This window comes from Oncorhynchus clarkii, unplaced genomic scaffold (assembly GCF_045791955.1).
Source record: "Oncorhynchus clarkii lewisi isolate Uvic-CL-2024 unplaced genomic scaffold, UVic_Ocla_1.0 unplaced_contig_928_pilon_pilon, whole genome shotgun sequence".
NCBI classification, from domain to species: Eukaryota; Metazoa; Chordata; class Actinopteri; order Salmoniformes; family Salmonidae; genus Oncorhynchus; species Oncorhynchus clarkii.
In genome coordinates this window covers 1-16,844 of record NW_027258433.1, presented here as the reverse complement: position 1 = coordinate 16,844, position 16,844 = coordinate 1, and the positions used below count along the sequence as shown (strand labels likewise).

Below are 16,844 nucleotides of genomic sequence, written 5' to 3'. Positions count from 1 at the left end.
CCAAAACGCAGAAATAAAATATAAAACATTCATTACCTTTGACGAGCTTCTTTCTTGGCACTCCTATATGCCCCATAAACATCACTATTGGGTCTTTTTTTCGTTTAAATCGGTCCATATATACCCAAAATAGCTTTGTATGGAAGCTGTGTCATTCAGAAAAAAACATCGTTTTTAAACGCTGCGTAATTTTTTAAAATTAAAAAAGTCGACGATAAACTTTCACCAAACACTTCGAAATCCTTTTGTAATCCAACTTTAGGTATTAGTAAACGTTTATAATCTATCAAAATGATTACAGGGCGATGTATTTTCAATAGGTCTTCGCTTGCAAATCAATGGCTGCTAATGTCTTCATCAACAACATCCGGGTGAAGACTGGGAAAATGGATGCCAGATAGATGGATTTTCCAACAATTAATTCAATTGAAAATGACGACAATGGCGACATCGTGTGGAATTTGTATGAATTGCAGGCAGGTCGATATTAAATTCTGTTCTCTTTTAACAACTCGTGGAAGTGACTTATGGAAATTATTTTTAGCTTTCAGAGAGCAGTTTTTCTTGCGTTTTTCAATGAAACACACGATCTGTTATAGTCACAGCCGTGATTTAACCAGTTTTATAAACTTCAGAGTGTTTTCTATCCACACATACTAATCATATGCATATACTATATTCCTGGCATGAGTAGCAGGACGCTGAAAAGTTGCGCGATTTTTAACAGAATGTTTGAAAAAGGAGGGGGTAGAAGTAAGAGGTTTTAACTTATAATTCACTGTATCACAATTCCAGTGGGTCAGAAGTTTACATACACTAAGTTGACTGTGCCTTTAAACAGCTTGGAAAATTCCAGAAAATGATTTCATGGCTTTAGAAGCTTCTGGCTAATTGGCATCATGTGAGTCAATTGGAGGTGTACCTGTGGATGTATTTCAAGGCCTACCTTCAAACTCAGTGCCTCTTTGCTTGACATCATGGGAAAATCAAAAGAAATCATCCAAGACCTCAGAAAAAAAATTGTAGACCTCCACAAGTCTGGTTCATCCTGTGGGAGCAATTTCCAAACGCCTGAAGGTACCATGTTCATCTGTACAAACAATAGTATGCACGTGCAAACACCATGGGACCACGCAGCCATCATACCGCTCAGGAAGGAGACGCAGGAAGGAGAACAACAGCAAAGGACCTTGTGAAGATGCTGGAGGAATCAGGTACAAAAGTATCTATATCCACAGTAAAACGAGTCCTATATCGACATAACCGGAAAGACCGCTCAGCAAGGAAGAAGCCACTGCTATAAAAACAACATAAAAAAGCCAGACTACGGTTTGCATCTGCATATAGGGACAAAGATTGTACTTTTTGGAGAAATGTCATCTGGTCTGATGAAACAAAAATAGAACTGTTTGGCCATAATGACCATCGTTATGTTTGGAGGAACAAGGGGGAGGCTTGCAAGCCAAAGAACACCATCCCGACCGTGAAGCACGGGGGTGGCAGCATCATGCTGTGGGGGTGCTTTGCTTCAGGAGGGACTGGTGCACTTCACAAAATAGATGGCATTATGGGAGGGAATATTATGTGGATATATTGAAGCAACATCTCAAGACATCAGTCAGGAAGTTAAAGCTTGGTCGCAAATGGGTCTTCCAAATGGACAATGACCCCAAACATACTTCCAAAGTTGTGGCAAAATGGTTTAAGGACAACAAAGTCAAGGTATTGGAGTGGCCATCACAAAGCCCTGACCTCAATCCTATAGAACATTTGTGGGCAGAACTGAAAAAGCATGTGCGAGCAAGGAGGCCTACAAACCTGACTCAGTTACACCAGCTCTGTCAGGAGGAATTGGCCAAAATTCACCCAATTTATTGTGGGAAGCTTGTGGAAGGCTACCCGAAACGTTTGACCCAAGTTTAACAATTTAAAGGCAATGCTACCAAATACTAATTGAGTGTATGTAAACTTCTGACCCACTGGGAATGTGATGAAAGAAATAAAAGCTGAAATAAATAATTCTCTCTACTATTATTCTGACATTTCACATTCTTAAAATAAAGTGGTGTTTCTAAGTGACCTAAGACAGGGAATTTTTACTAGGATTAAATGTTAGTTTAAATGTATTTGGCTAAGGTGTATGTAAACTTCCGACTTCAACTGTAGTATCTACATATATATTCAGCCTCGATTTTCAATCATCACATCTTCCTGTGGGTTTCTTTTGTGGTTCCAAGGGCACAGTGGGTTGGAGCAGGGTGCTTGTGGGTTTGATTCCCACGTTGGAGCAGGGTGCTTGTGGGTTTGATTCCCACGTTGGGGCCGGATGCTTGTGGGTTTGATTCCCACGTTGGAGCAGGGTGCTTGTGGGTTTGATTCCCACGTTGGAGCAGGGTGCTTGTGGGTTTGATTCCCACGTTGGGGCCGGATGCTTATGGGTTTGATTCCCACGTTGGAGCCGGGTGCTTGTGGGTTTGATTCCCACGTTGGGGCCGGATGCTTGTGGGTTTGATTCCCACGTTTTAGCAGGGTGCTTGTGGGTTTGATTCCCAAGTTGAGGTCGGGTTCTTGTGGGTTTGATTCCCACGTTGGAGCCGGATGCTTGTGGGTTTGATTCCCACGTTGGTGCCGGATGCTTGTGGGTTTGTTTCCCACATGGCTACATACACTCCATAAGCAGGTGGTAACATTGAGTGGTTGAGAATCACAACTGATTGAGCGTTATGTTGTTTTGATTTGTCTCTCCAGTGGTGAACGAGGATGGCCAGCCGCTGATAGAGGGGAAACTGAAGGAGAAGCAGGTTCGCTGGAAGTTCATCAAACGTTGGAAGACTCGCTACTTCACCCTGGCAGGAAACCAACTCCACTTCCGGAAGGGAAAATCAGTATGTATTCCTTTGACACTTAGACTTTAGCTGTTCCCTCGGGGAACAATAAAGTATATCATATACACAGTGGCATAAAGTACTTGAGTAGAAATACTTTCAAGTACTCTTTAAGTAGTTTTGGAGGGTATTTGTACTTTACTTTACTATTTATATTTTTGACAACTTTTACTTCACTACATTCCTAAAGAAAATAATGTACTGTTTAATCCCTACATTTTCCTTGACACCCAAAAGTACTCGTTACATTTAGTACTAAACTAAACACACATGCTTCATTTGTAAATGATGTCTGAGTGTTGGAGTGTGCCCCTGGCTATCTGTAGATGATGTCTGAGTGTTGGAGTGTGCCCCTGGCTATCTGTAGATGATGTCTGAGTGTTGGAGTGTGCCCCTGGCTATCTGTAGATGATGTCTGAGTGTTGGAGTGTGCCCCTGGCTATCTGTAGATGACGTCTGAGTGTTGGAGTGTGCCCCTGGCTATCTGTAGATGATGTCTGAGTGTTGGAGTGTGCCCCTGGCTATCTGTAGATGATGTCTGAGTGTTGGAGTGTGCCCCTGGCTATCTGTAGATGATGTCTGAGTGTTGGAGTGTGCCCCTGGCTATCTGTAGATGATGTCTGAGTGTTGGAGTGTGCCCCTGGCTATCTTTAGATGATGTCTGAGTGTTGGAGTGTGCCCCTGGCTATCTGTAGATGACGTCTGAGTGTTGGAGTGTGCCCCTGGCTATCTGTAGATGATGTCTGAGTGTTGGAGTGTGCCCCTGGCTATCTGTAGATGATGTCTGAGTGTTGGAGTGTGCCCTTGGCTATCTGTAGATGATGTCTGAGTGTTGGAGTGTGCCCCTGGCTATCTGTAGATGATGTCTGAGTGTTGGAGTGTGCCCCTGGCTATCTGTAGATGATGTCTGAGTGTTGGAGTGTGCCCCTGGCTATCTGTAGATGATGTCTGAGTGTTGGAGTGTGCCCTTGGCTATCTGTAGATGATGTCTGAGTGTTGGAGTGTGCCCCTGGCTATCTGTAGATGATGTCTGAGTGTTGGAGTGTGCCCCTGGCTATCTGTAGATGATGTCTGAGTGTTGGAGTGTGCCCCTGGCTATCTGTAGATGATGTCTGAGTGTTGGAGTGTGCCCCTGGCTATCTGTAGATTTTTAAAACAATTAAATAGTGCCGTCTGCTTTGCTTAATATAAGGAATTTAAAAAATATTTATAGTTTTACTTTTGATGCTTAAGTATATTTACTTATTTATATTTAGACTTTTACTCAAGTTGTATTTTACTCTGTAACTTTCATTTTTACTTGTCTATACATTTACTCAAGTATGACAATTGGGTACTTTTTTTCCACCACTGCATATACACAGGGGAACACTTCAAATAGACCCTTACGTAGACAGAAATCATTTTAAAAACACACACGTACACATTTACATCCCTCCAAGGAAGGCACAAACAAACAAAAAAGAGTCACTGGACTCCCTGTCATTATGTGTTTTTTCCTTTTCTACTTTTTAATTGAATCATGATGTGATGCTGGGTGAAACAGTGGAGTCCCCATCTCGTGACAAGGCCTAATGTCTATCTGGGGAATCAACTAGAGATTATTGTAATAACTTTGGTCCCAGTATTGAGCCTTAGTAGACGACATACTATGAGTTATAAGTTTGGCCCGCTATTAATCAATGGGTGACGCCCAGGATCTGAGTATGATGCTGCAACTTCTTGAGTCATTCTTCACTGTAATAGCTCAGTCATTCCCTTTAATAGCTCAGTCATTCTTCCTTGTAATAACTCAGTCATTCCCTTTAATAAGTCAGTCATTCTTCCCTTTAATCTCTCAGTCATTCCCTTTAATAGCTCAGTCATTCTTCCCTGTAATAACTCAGTCATTCCCTTTAATAGCTCAGTCATTCTTCCCTGTAATAACTCAGTCATTCCCTTTAATAGCTCAGTCATTCTTCCCTGTAATAACTCAGTCATTCCCTTTAATAGCTCAGTCATTCTTCCCTGTAATAACTGTAATAACTCAGTCATTCCCTTTAATAGCTCAGTCATTGTTCCCTGTAATAACTCAGTCATTCCCTTTAATAGCTCAGTCATTCTTCCCTGTAATAACTCAGTCATTCCCTTTAATAGCTCAGTCATTCTTCCCTGTAATAACTCAGTCATTCCCTTTAATAGCTCAGTCATTCTTCCCTGTAATAACTCAGTCATTCCCTTTAATAGCTCAGTCATTCTTCCCTGTAATAACTGTAATAACTCAGTCATTCCCTTTAATAGCTCAGTCATTCTTCCCTGTAATAACTCAGTCATTCCCTTTAATAGCTCAGTCATTCTTCCCTGTAATAACTCAGTCATTCCCTTTAATAGCTCAGTCATTCTTCCCTGTAATAACTCAGTCATTCCCTTTAATAGCTCAGTCATTCTTCCCTGTAATAACTCATTCCTTCCCTTTAATAACTCAGTCATTATTCCCTGTAATAACTCAGTCATTATTCCCTGTAATAACTCAGTCATTATTCCCTTTAATAACTCAGTCATTCCCTTTAATAACTCAGTCATTCCCTTTAATAACTCAGTCATTCCCTTTAATAACTCAGTCATTCTTCCCTTTAATAACTCAGTCATTCCCTTTAATAACCCAGTCATTATTCCCTTTAATAACTCAGTCATTATTCCCTGTAATAACTCAGTCATTATTCCCTGTAATAACTCAGTCATTATTCCCTGTAATAACTCAGTCATTCCCTTTAATAACCCAGTCATTGTTCCCTTTAATAACAGTGTGTGTGTGTGTGTGTGTGTGTGTGTGTGTGTGTGTGTGTGTGTGTGTGTGTGTGTGTGTGTGTGTGTGTGTGTGTGTGTGTGTGAAGGCGAGGAAGCTCTCCACTGTGTTTTAACGATACAAATCCCTCCTAATCAGTGTTTGATTCTGACTTACATTGAGGCAGAACTTGGTTTAAGGTCATTGGACTTTACAGCAGAAATAATTATTGTGCAAAGGAAAAAGTGTTGCCTAATCAGAACCATTGAGAAAACAGTACCGTAAAACAATGTGTTGAGGTCACGTAGTCATCAGAAAGCCCATGAGTCATCATCATGTTTTATCCTGCTGTTGGTGTATGTAGTGTGGGTGTGTGTGTAGTGTTGGTGTGTGTGTAGTGTTGGTGTGTGGGTAGTTTTGGTGTGGGTAGTGTTGGTGTGTGGGTAGTGTTGGTGTGTGGGTAGTGCTGGTGTTTGGGTAGTGCTGGTGTGTGGGTAGTGCTGGTGTGTGGGTGGTGTTGGTGTGTGGGTGGTGTTGGTGTGTGGGTAGTGTTGGCTTATTGTTAGTCAATGTTGTTAAACGAGAGAGAGAGAGAGAGAGAGAGAGAGAGAGAGAGAGAGAGAGACTAAGAGAGAGAGACTAAGAGAGAGAGACTAAGAGAGAGAGAGAGAGAGAGAGAGAGAGAGAGAGACTAAGAGAGAGAGACTAAGAGAGAGAGACTAAGAGAGAGAGACTAAGAGAGAGAGACTAAGAGAGAGAGACTAAGAGAGAGAGACTAAGAGAGAGAGAGAGAGAGACTAAGAGAGAGAGAGAGAGAGACTAAGAGAGAGAGAGAGAGAGACTAAGAGAGAGAGAGAGAGAGACTAAGAGAGAGAGAGAGAGAGACTAAGAGAGAGAGAGAGAGAGACAGAGAGAGAGAGAGAGAGACAGACAGACAGACAGACAGACAGACAGACAGACAGACAGACAGATTTAATCCAGATGAATGATGTGGACATATCTTCTGAGGACTCTCTGACTTCTTCAATTCAAAACTCTGCTTTGTATTCTCCAGGCTTTAACAAATATTGAGACATTGGGGAAGAAATGTAAATGGTTGAAAAGAGAAGTGAAATTGAGCTCTCTTGCCCGAGACAATCTACATTGTAATTTAACCAACAGTTCCTCCCTCACCACAGCTGTTTAAAGCCACAAATTGGACCTCCTCTTTGTCTCTTGTTTTCTCAACTCAATCTTGCCGTGCCAATGACTCAGTTCCACATCAGCCTCTAAGCTATCCACTAACCTATACCACTAACCTGAACCACTAACCTATATCCCTAATCTATACCCCTAACCTATACCACTAACCTATACACTAACCTATACCACTAACCTATACCACTAACCTATACACTAACCTATACCCCTAACCTATACCCCTAACCTATACCACTAACCTGAACCACTAACCTATATCCCTAATCTATACCCCTAACCTATACCACTAACCTGAACCACTAACCTAATTCCCTAACGTATACCCCTAACCTATACCCTAACCTATACCCCTAACCTATTCCCCTAACCTATACCCCTGACTTATACCTTAACCTTTACCCCTAACCTATACCCTAACCTTTACCCCTAACCTATACCCTAACCTTTACCCCTAACCTATACCCTAAGCTTTACCCCTAACCTATACCCCTGACTTATACCCTAACCTATACCCTAACCTATACCCTTAACCTATTCCCCTAACCTATACCCCTGACTTATACCCTAACCTATACCCTAACCTATACCCCTAACCTATTCCCCTAACCTATACCCCTGACTTATACCCTAACCTATACCCTAACCTATACCCCTAACCTATACCCCTAACCTATAACCCTAACTTTTACCCTAACCTATTCCCTAACCTATACCACTAGGCACTTCTGTTGTTCTGAAAGGATGTTATGCAGTTTGTATCATAACTAAGCGATTTGCTTTTGATCCACAGGATGGAACAGAGCTTAGCCATGTGGTCTGTTGGTTTCTTGACCTTTTGACCTGTACACTACTGCTGGTTGTTGACCTTTTGACCTGTACACTACTGCTGGTTGTTGACCTTGGCCACCATCACTGGTCATCAGATGTTGGCATTTCCTGTAATCTCTTTTGTTCCCGGGTTCTGTCTGCCACTTTCCAACCCCACTGATGATTCCAGAATCCTTTAACAGTCCTCCTAATTGGGACCAGACAGAATCTGCTGCCAAACTACCTCAAGGTCCTCTTCTTGGCAAGGTAACTCATCCTGTGTGTGTTGCTTTGTTGAATGAGAGAGAGAGAGAGAGAGAGAGAGAGAGAGAGAGAGAGAGAGAGAGAGAGAGAGAGAGAGAGAGAGAGAGAGCTAGAGAGAGAGAGAGAGAGCTAGAGAGAGAGAGAGAGAGAGAGAGAGAGAGCTAGAGAGAGAGAGAGAGAGCTAGAGAGAGAGAGAGAGCTAGAGAGAGAGAGAGAGCTAGAGAGAGAGAGCTAGAGAGAGAGAGAGAAAGAGAGCTAGAGAGAGAGAGCTAGAGAGAGAGTGAGAGAGAGAAAGAGAGGGAGAGAGAGAAAGAGAGCGAGAGAGAGCTAGAGAGAGAGAGAGAGCTAGAGAGAGAAAGAGGGGGAGAGAGAGCGAGAGAGAGAGAGAGAGCTAGAGAGAGAGAGCTAGAGAGTGAGTGCGAGAGAGAGCGAGAGAGAGAGTGTGAGAGAGAGCGAGAGAGTGAGTGCGAGAGAGAGAGAGAGCTAGAGAGAGAAAGAGAGGGAGAGAGAGCGCGAGAGAGAGAGAGAGATAGAGAGAGAGAGAGAGAGGGAGAGAGAGCGCAAGAGAGAGAGCTAGATAGAGAGAGAGCGCGAGAGAGAGAGAGAGAGCTAGAGAGTGAGTGCGAGAGAGAGCGAGAGAGAGAGCTAGAGAGTGAGTGCGAGAGAGAGAGAGAGAGAGCAAGAGAGCTAGAGAGAGCGAGAGAGAGAGCTAGAGAGTGAGTGAGAGAGAGAGAGAGAGAGAGAGAGAGAGAGAGAGCTAGAGAGTGAGTGCAAGAGAGAGAGAGAGCTAGAGAGAGAGAGCGAGAGAGAGAAAGAAAGAGAGGGAGAGAGAGTGCGAGAGAGAGAGAGAAAGAGAGGGTGAGAGAGAGAGAGAGAGAGAGAGAGAGAGTGTGAGTGTGAGAGAGAGAGAGAGAGAGAGAGAGAGAGAGAGAGAGAGAGAGAGAGAGAGAGAGAGAGAGAGCAAGACAAGCTCATAATATGCCACCTCAGTACAGCTTCACCCCTGTTCCATGTCGTCCTCTAGCCCCTTTACCTAACCGCTTCTCCAAAGTCAAGCCATAAAATACTGTTTTTATTTAACCGATTCTTAGGACACACATGCAATAGGAACTAGAGGACATGGCGAGGGGCCGAAATGGAACAGGGCCGAGGAGTATATTGACTTCTCCTTTAACCTGTGTGAGAATACATGAATAGCTTAACCACTGTAGCTAACAGAAGGCCCTCCACACAGACAGCCAGGGAGGTAAGGATGTGGGCAAGTCTATGGAGATTAACGCTTGCCATCACACACACAGCACACACACATACAACACACGCAGACTACAGAACTATGGCTGACTAGAGGGGTCTAAGGATGTGAGTATAGGTCTATGGAGAATAGCTTATAGCCTAGCGCTCGCTCTGTGACCTTATGATCCCTAAAGATTTGGCTGTGGTGTATCACACACGTACACTCACACACACTTACCCACACACACAAACACACACACACACACACACACACACACACACACACACACACACACACACACATACACACACACACACACACACACACACACACACACTTACCCACACACACAAACACACACACACACACACACATATACACACACACACACACACACATACACATTCCACATACACAAACACACACACTCACCCACACACACACACACATACACATTCCACCTACACAAGTCAGAAAGATGTAGCTGTCTTAAGGGGTAGAACATTAGAAGAAGTGCTTATGGGCTGAAGGATTTCATTTCCTCCCTTATATAAGGACGAAGACAGTAAAACATCCTCTTGTCTTACTGCATACATGTGCAGCTTACAGCAATGATCTTTGCAAGAGGACCATAAAAGTTGATGTTTTGTGCTAATTTACTGTCGTAACAAATCCTAGCAACATTTTACTTTGTCACTGAAATATTTGGCATCAAGCAACACGTCGCCTATAACCGCCCCAAGGCATCTGTTCAACATTATACAATGGGTGAGTCTAATCCTGAATGCTGATTGGTTAAAAGGGCATTCCGGCCGGTGTCTATTCCACAAGTTACCACCGGCTAAATCTATGATGTTAACATGTCTATTTACTGTCTCATCAGCCCAGCCAGGCAATTTATAAACTTGATCTTCACTATAAAAAGCATCTAGACATTATATCACATTTCTTTTGGACTTACATTTAGTTAGTCATTTGAAACATTGTTCCAATATTCAAATTCGATCTCCATATTAATGAACGTGTCGGGAGTCGGGACGAGACAGACAGACAGGCAGCGTTTCTCAGCCAGTCAAAATCATGAATCAGCTGGCATAATTTTTATGGATATATTCAATTGATTAAAAGTAAAAACGAAATGAAGTGCAGCTAGTTTGAAGTCTTTACAACTTCAGTGTTTGAAGTGATTGTGTTATCTGTGTTGTTGGCTAGCTCCTCTGAACATTTTCTATGCCAGGTGAAATCACGCCTCATTAGCTTATTGTGAAATGAATGTAGGAGAATATAACACATTACACACTGTTAAAAGATAATACAAACATATTTTTTAATCATCTTTGAAATGCAAGAGAAAGGCCACAAAGTATTTTTCCAGTTTAGGCCACTAGATGGCAGCAGTGTATGTGCAAAGTTTTAGACTGATCCAATGAACCATTGTATTTCTGTTCAAAGTGTTGTATCAATTCTACCCAAATGTGCCTAATTGGTTTATTGATACATTTTCAAGTTCATAACTGTGCCCTCTCCTCAAACAATAGCATGGTATTTTTTCACTGTAATAACTACTGTAAATTGGACAGTGCAGTTAGATAGAAAATAATTTAAGCTTTCTGCCCATATTAGACATGTCTATGTCCTGGGAAATGTTCTTGTTACTTAAAACGTCACAGGCTAATCACATTAGCGCAGGTTAGCTCAACCATCCCGTGGGGGGAGGGGGGACATCGATCCTGTAGAGGTTTTTAAACAAATGCATATGTAGCTACTGTTGTTATTATTTTTGACATTTGACTTGACTGTAAGTTAACTAGAAAGCAAGGGATAGGAACATTGCCAGCCAGTATGACAATGGAACATTTAGGATGAACGACTGGGTCGCGTCCATAGACACACAACAAAAAGACTGAGCGACCGAGTCGCGTCTCTGGCAACTGAACGAACAACCAGCCAGCTTGTGTAGCAACCCTAGATTTGTGTCGGGACTATATCTTGTGGAAGGATGAAATAGTATGAATAAATTCATCAAAATACATTTTTTTTATGAAAATATGTCAATCCTTATTTGAATATGTTGGTAACCCGTTGTATAAAAGTGATAATGATATTTCTAATCTTACTGGGCATTATCACCTAATTATATTTCTAATCTTACTGGGCATTATCACCTAATTATATTTCTAATCTTACTGGGCATTATCACCTAATTATATTTCTAATCTTACTGGGCATTATCACCTAATTATATTTCTAATCTTACTGGGCATTATCACCTAATTATATTTCTAATCTTATCGGGCATTATCAGTGGAAGATGGTAGTCACAATATCACAATGTTAAATGGTAATATTATAAATGTGCCTCTGGGGAAACTGTCAGGGTTTACTTTCCATTCCAAAAAAGGCCATTCATGTGTAGTGGTAATTGTGAAATGACATCACGAGGCCTGTCATCGTTTGTAGTGGTTATAATGAAACCACATCACGAGGCCTGTCATCATGTGTAGTGGTTATAGTGAAATGACATCACGAGGCTTGTCATCTTGTTTAGTGGTAATTGTGAAATGACATCACGAGGCCTGTCATCATGTGTAGTGGTAATAGTGAAATGACATCACGAGGCCTGTCATCTTGTGTAGTGGTAATTGTGAAACGACATCACGAGGCCTGTCATCATGTGCAGTGGTTATAGTGAAATGACATCACGAGGCCTGTCATCGTGTGTAGTGGTTATAGTGAAATGACATCACGAGGCCTGTCATCGTGTGTAGTGGTTATAGTGAAATGACATCAATAGAATTGGATGGCTGCTCCAAAACTTTCACTTATCACTATTTATTAATGTATAGCTTGTCCTGTCTCCTACAGAAGGATGAGCCAGACGACAGCACCATCGAGCTGAGCAAAGTGCAGAGCGTCAAGGTGGGGGAACTTAAAGTCTGTTCATGTAACATCAAGTCATACCCTTTGTCCACTTCTGATAACCCTATCGCCTGTTGTCTGACTGGCTGTGGCTGTGTGTGTGTGTGTGTGTGTGTGTGTGTGTGTGTGTGTGTGTGTGTGTGTGTGTCCAGGTGGTGGCTAAGAAGCGACGTGAGCGGGGTCTCCCTCGGGCCTTTGAGATCTTCACGGACAGTAAGACGTACGTCCTGAAGGCTCGTGATGAGAAGCATGCTGAGGAGTGGCTCCAGTGTATTAATGTTGCCGTGGCCCAGGCCAGAGAGAGAGAGAACAGAGAGGCCACCACCTACCTGTGACCTTGTGACCTGGAAGATATTCTACCGTGACCCGTTCCTGACCCAGAAACACAACACACAGCCCCGCACTACTGTACCATCGACTAACAACAGTCCTGTGATGTCCACGGTTTCTGATCATCTGACAGTCCTGCGATATGCACTGTTTCTGATCATCTGACAGTCCTGTGATGTCCACGGGTTTCTGATCATCTGACAGTCCTGTGATGTCCACTGTTTCTGATCATCTGACAGTCCTCCGATATCCACTGTTTCTGATCATCATATCAGCCAGCTGTGGGGCAGCTGAGACTGATATCCAGACATCATTGTCAGCATTTTTGGAGAGTCTATCTATATACATTTATAAAGGCTATTGTTTCAGTATTTAAAAGCAATAAGGATCTTACTATAACTAATGACCTTCTATTTCCAGCAAAAGCAATCGACATACTGAACCTAGCAATAAAAGCTCAATGTGAACAGCGTTATAGAACTGTCTTGGCCGAGACAGTGAAGATTAAGAAGCCTTAATGGACAGCAGATGAGAACGTTCTAGAACAAACAAACAAACAAGAGTTAGTGCTATTAGCATTTGAGGCAGTAGAATTTATTAATATTACCGTCATTTCAACAACAACAAAAACACTGGTGTTATATAGTGAGTTCCAAAAGTATTGAGAAAAAATGACCAACGTCACAAATATCATAACCCCCAGACATGGTAACCATTACAATAACAGTGGAGGTTAGCATTTATTTGGGAAGTATGTAACTTTCTCACTCGTCATTATTCACGGTTCATTTAGGACTATTTGTAATCTGGGTAGCATCCACATTAATGTTGTAGTGTTTAGAAACATATTTTATTCTTATTTACAATAAAAGTGATTACAAAATGACACACTACATTATTATTAGCAATCATTTCTATTGGGCATAAAATAATCTGAGAATTTTGAATTTGTCCCAATACCTTTTGGTTCCCTAAAATAGGGGGATATGTACAAAATGTGCTATAATTTCTAAAAGGTTGACCCGATATGGATGAAAATCCCCTCAAATTAAAGCTGACGGTCTGCACTTTCACCTAATAGTCATTGTATCACATCCAAAGTGCTGTAGTACAGAGGCAAAACAACAACACAATTGTCACTGTCCCAATATTTTTGGAGCTCACTGTATGTCATATTTGATAAATGAACAGACTAGTCCCCTGGAGGTCTTAGCAGAGGCTCAGAACAACAGGGGTGGATATCGGTCACACTGCTGGGGGCAGTGCGTTCTCTCTCCTTCCAGGAAACATGTTTCTATGGAGAAACACATTTATTGGCAAAGCTATCGTCTTTGTATTCTCTCGCTTTTTTCATCCAAAAAAGAGCTTGGTGTGTGTGTGTGTGTGTGTGTGTGTGTGTGTGTGTGTGTGTGTGTGTGTGTGTGTGTGTGTTTACAATGACAAGCATCATTGACAATTCTGACATGTCCCTGAATAAATACATTAAACCTGTTGTTTGCAGAACTGCCTCTTTCTCCAGAGTAATGAATGACTTAGGGGGGGGTAATATGTTATGGAGCATGGAGCAATATGTTATGGACTCTGAACTAATATTTAGTCTTTAAAACTATACACTCACAAATCGCCAAGTCAATCGAAGAACTGGTCTGGAGATGTCCTTGTGTGTTCGGAACCAGTGCCAGTTCTGTCATAATGAATGAGCTGTTTCTGTGGATGATATAATTGTTAAGTCATTTTGAATCAGTTGTGGGAAAAGTACCCAATTGTCATAAAGTAAACATACCTACATAGAAAGTTACTCAAGTAAAAGTGAACGTCACTCAGTAAAATACTACTTGAGTAAAAATATAAAGTATTTTGGTTTTAAGTGTAATTGCTAACATATACTTTAGTATCAAAAGTAAAAATATAAAGTATTTTGAATGAGTTGTAAGTGTAGATGATGTACACTCGGTGGCCAGTTTATTAGTAGTACTGGGTCGGACCCCTCATTTGCCTCCAGAACAGCCTGAATTCTTCAGGGCATGGAAGGTGTAACGTTCAAACGTTGCTCAATTGTATCCAAGGACCTAACGTGTGCCAGGGAAACATTCCCCATGGCTGTACCGTTGACACCTGGCAGGATGGAGCCATGCTGCTTACACAAAATCCTGCTTCTGCCATCAGCATGACCCAACAGGAACCAGGATTCGTTGGAACCAGGCAATGTTTTTTTCCACTCCTCGATTGTCCAGTGTTGGTGATGGCGTGCCCACTGGAGTCACTTCCTCTTGTTTTTAGCTGATAGGAACCCAGTGTGTGTCACGTTCTGACCTTAGTTATTTTTGTTATGTCTTTGTTTTAGTATGGTCAGGGCGTGAGGTGGGTGGGTTGTCTATGTTAGTTTTTTCTATGATTTGAGATTTCTGTATTTGGCCTGGTATGGTTCTCAATTAGAGGCAGCTGTCAATCGTTGTCCCTGATTGAGAACCATACTTAGGTAGCCTGGTTTCACTTTTGAGTTGTGGGTGCTTATTTCCTGTTTAGTGTTTTTGTCTTTCACCTTACGGGACTGTTCGTTTGTTATTTATTGTTTTGTTCAGTGTTCTAGTACGTGATTAAAAGCAGTGAACACTTACCACGCTGCGCATTGGTCCTCCTCTTTTTCTCCCAACGACGAACGTTACAGTGTGGTCTTCTGCTGCAATAGCAAGGACCGACAAGTTGTGTGTTTCAAAATGCCATTCTGCACACTACTGTTGTACTGTGCCTTTATTTGCCTGTTTGTGGCCCGCCTGTTAGTTTGCACGATTCTTGCCGTTCTTGTTTGAGCTCTTGTCATCAACGAGCTGTTTTCGCCTACAGGACTGCCTCTGACTGAATGTTTTTTTGTTTGTCGCGCCATTCTCGGTTAACCCTAGACACCGTCGTGCATGAAAAGCCCAGGAGGCCGGCCGTTTCTGAGATACTGGAACCGGTGTGCCTGGCACCGACGATCATATCACGCTCAAAGTCGCTAAAGTCACTCGTTTTGCCCATTCTAACGTTCAATGGAACAGTGACTGAATGTCTTGATGCCTGTCTGCCTGCTTTATATAGGAATCCACGACCACGTGACTCACTGTCTGTAGGAGCGAACCATTTTGGTGAACGGTGGGGGTTGTACCTAATAAAATAAACCCTGTAATACTCTACCACCTCTTCAGTGGTCATACAGAGTAGAGACTAGAGACAAACAAAGCATGGAGCCTGGAGTAGCTGAAGCTGTAGAGGGATGGTTCCACTTTAACCAGCACTCTACCATGAGTTACCATGTTTGTTATCAGGACTCTTCAACCTGGTGAGGTAAGCCTGTGTCAAGTTAATGGCTGTGTTTTAGCCCAGCTTCTGTGCCACGTCTAGATGTGTGTAAACAGTGTCTATTCAGGGCAGGCCTGTTTCCTGTAGTCCTGTGGCTCTAGGTGGATGTTGGGTCTACACTGCCTGCTCCATGGCCTGCTCTGTAATGCTATAGTAGAGTCAGAATGTTGGGTCTACACTGCCTGCTCCATGGCCTGCTCTGTAATGCTATAGTAGAGTCAGAATGTTGGGTCTACACTGCCTGCTCCATGGTCTGCTCTGTAATGCTATAGTAGAGTCAGAATGTTGGGTCTACACTGCCTGCTCCATGGCCTGCTCTGTAATGCTATAGTAGAGTCAGAATGTTGGGTCTACACTGCCTGCTCCATGGCCTGCTCTGTAATGCTATAGTAGAGTCAGAATGTTGGGTCTACACTGCCTGCTCCATGGCCTGCTCTGTAATGCTATAGTAGAGTCAGAATGTTGGGTCTACACTGCCTGCTCCATGGCCTGCTCTGTAATACTATAGTAGAGTCAGAATGTTGGGTCTACACTGCCTGCTCCATGGCCTGCTCTGTAATGCTATAGTAGTGTCAGAATGTTGGGTCTACACTGCCTGCTCCATGGCCTGCTCTGTAATGCTATAGTAGAGTCAGAATGTTGGGTCTACACTGCCTGCTCCATGGCCTGCTCTGTAATGCTATAGTAGTGTCAGAATGTTGGGTCTACACTGCCTGCTCCATGGCCTGCTCTGTAATGCTATAGTAGAGTCAGAATGTTGGGTCTACACTGGCTGCTCCATGGCCTGCTCTGTAATGCTATAGTAGAGTCAGAATGTTGGGTCTACACTGCCTGCTCCATGGCCTGCTCTGTAATGCTATAGTAGTGTCAGAATGTTGGGTCTACACTGCCTGCTCCATGGCCTGCTCTGTAATGCTATAGTAGAGTCAGAATGTTGGGTCTACACTGCCTGCTCCATGGCCTGCTCTGTAATGCTATAGTAGTGTCAGAATGTTGGGTCTACACTGCCTGCTCCATGGCCTGCTCTGTAATGCTATAGTAGAGTCAGAATGTTGGGTCTACACTGCCTGCTCCATGGCCTGCTCTGTAATGCTATAGTAGA

The 16,844-nt window shown here is 42.7% G+C and overlaps 1 protein-coding gene across 1 annotated transcript in view; it reads left to right on the top strand.

The window, feature by feature from the left end:
* LOC139396925 (ventricular zone-expressed PH domain-containing protein-like) overlaps positions 1-15,018 on the top strand; it is a 63,245-nt gene extending 48,227 nt beyond the window's left edge. Inside the window, exons 6-8 of the mRNA XM_071143855.1 lie at positions 2,749-2,885; positions 12,020-12,073; positions 12,226-15,018. Of these exons, the coding sequence (XP_070999956.1) occupies positions 2,749-2,885; positions 12,020-12,073; positions 12,226-12,408 (374 nt within the window). The 3' untranslated portion in view covers positions 12,409-15,018. The remainder of the gene's footprint in view (positions 1-2,748; positions 2,886-12,019; positions 12,074-12,225) is intronic.
* The last annotated feature ends 1,826 nt before the right edge of the window (positions 15,019-16,844 follow it).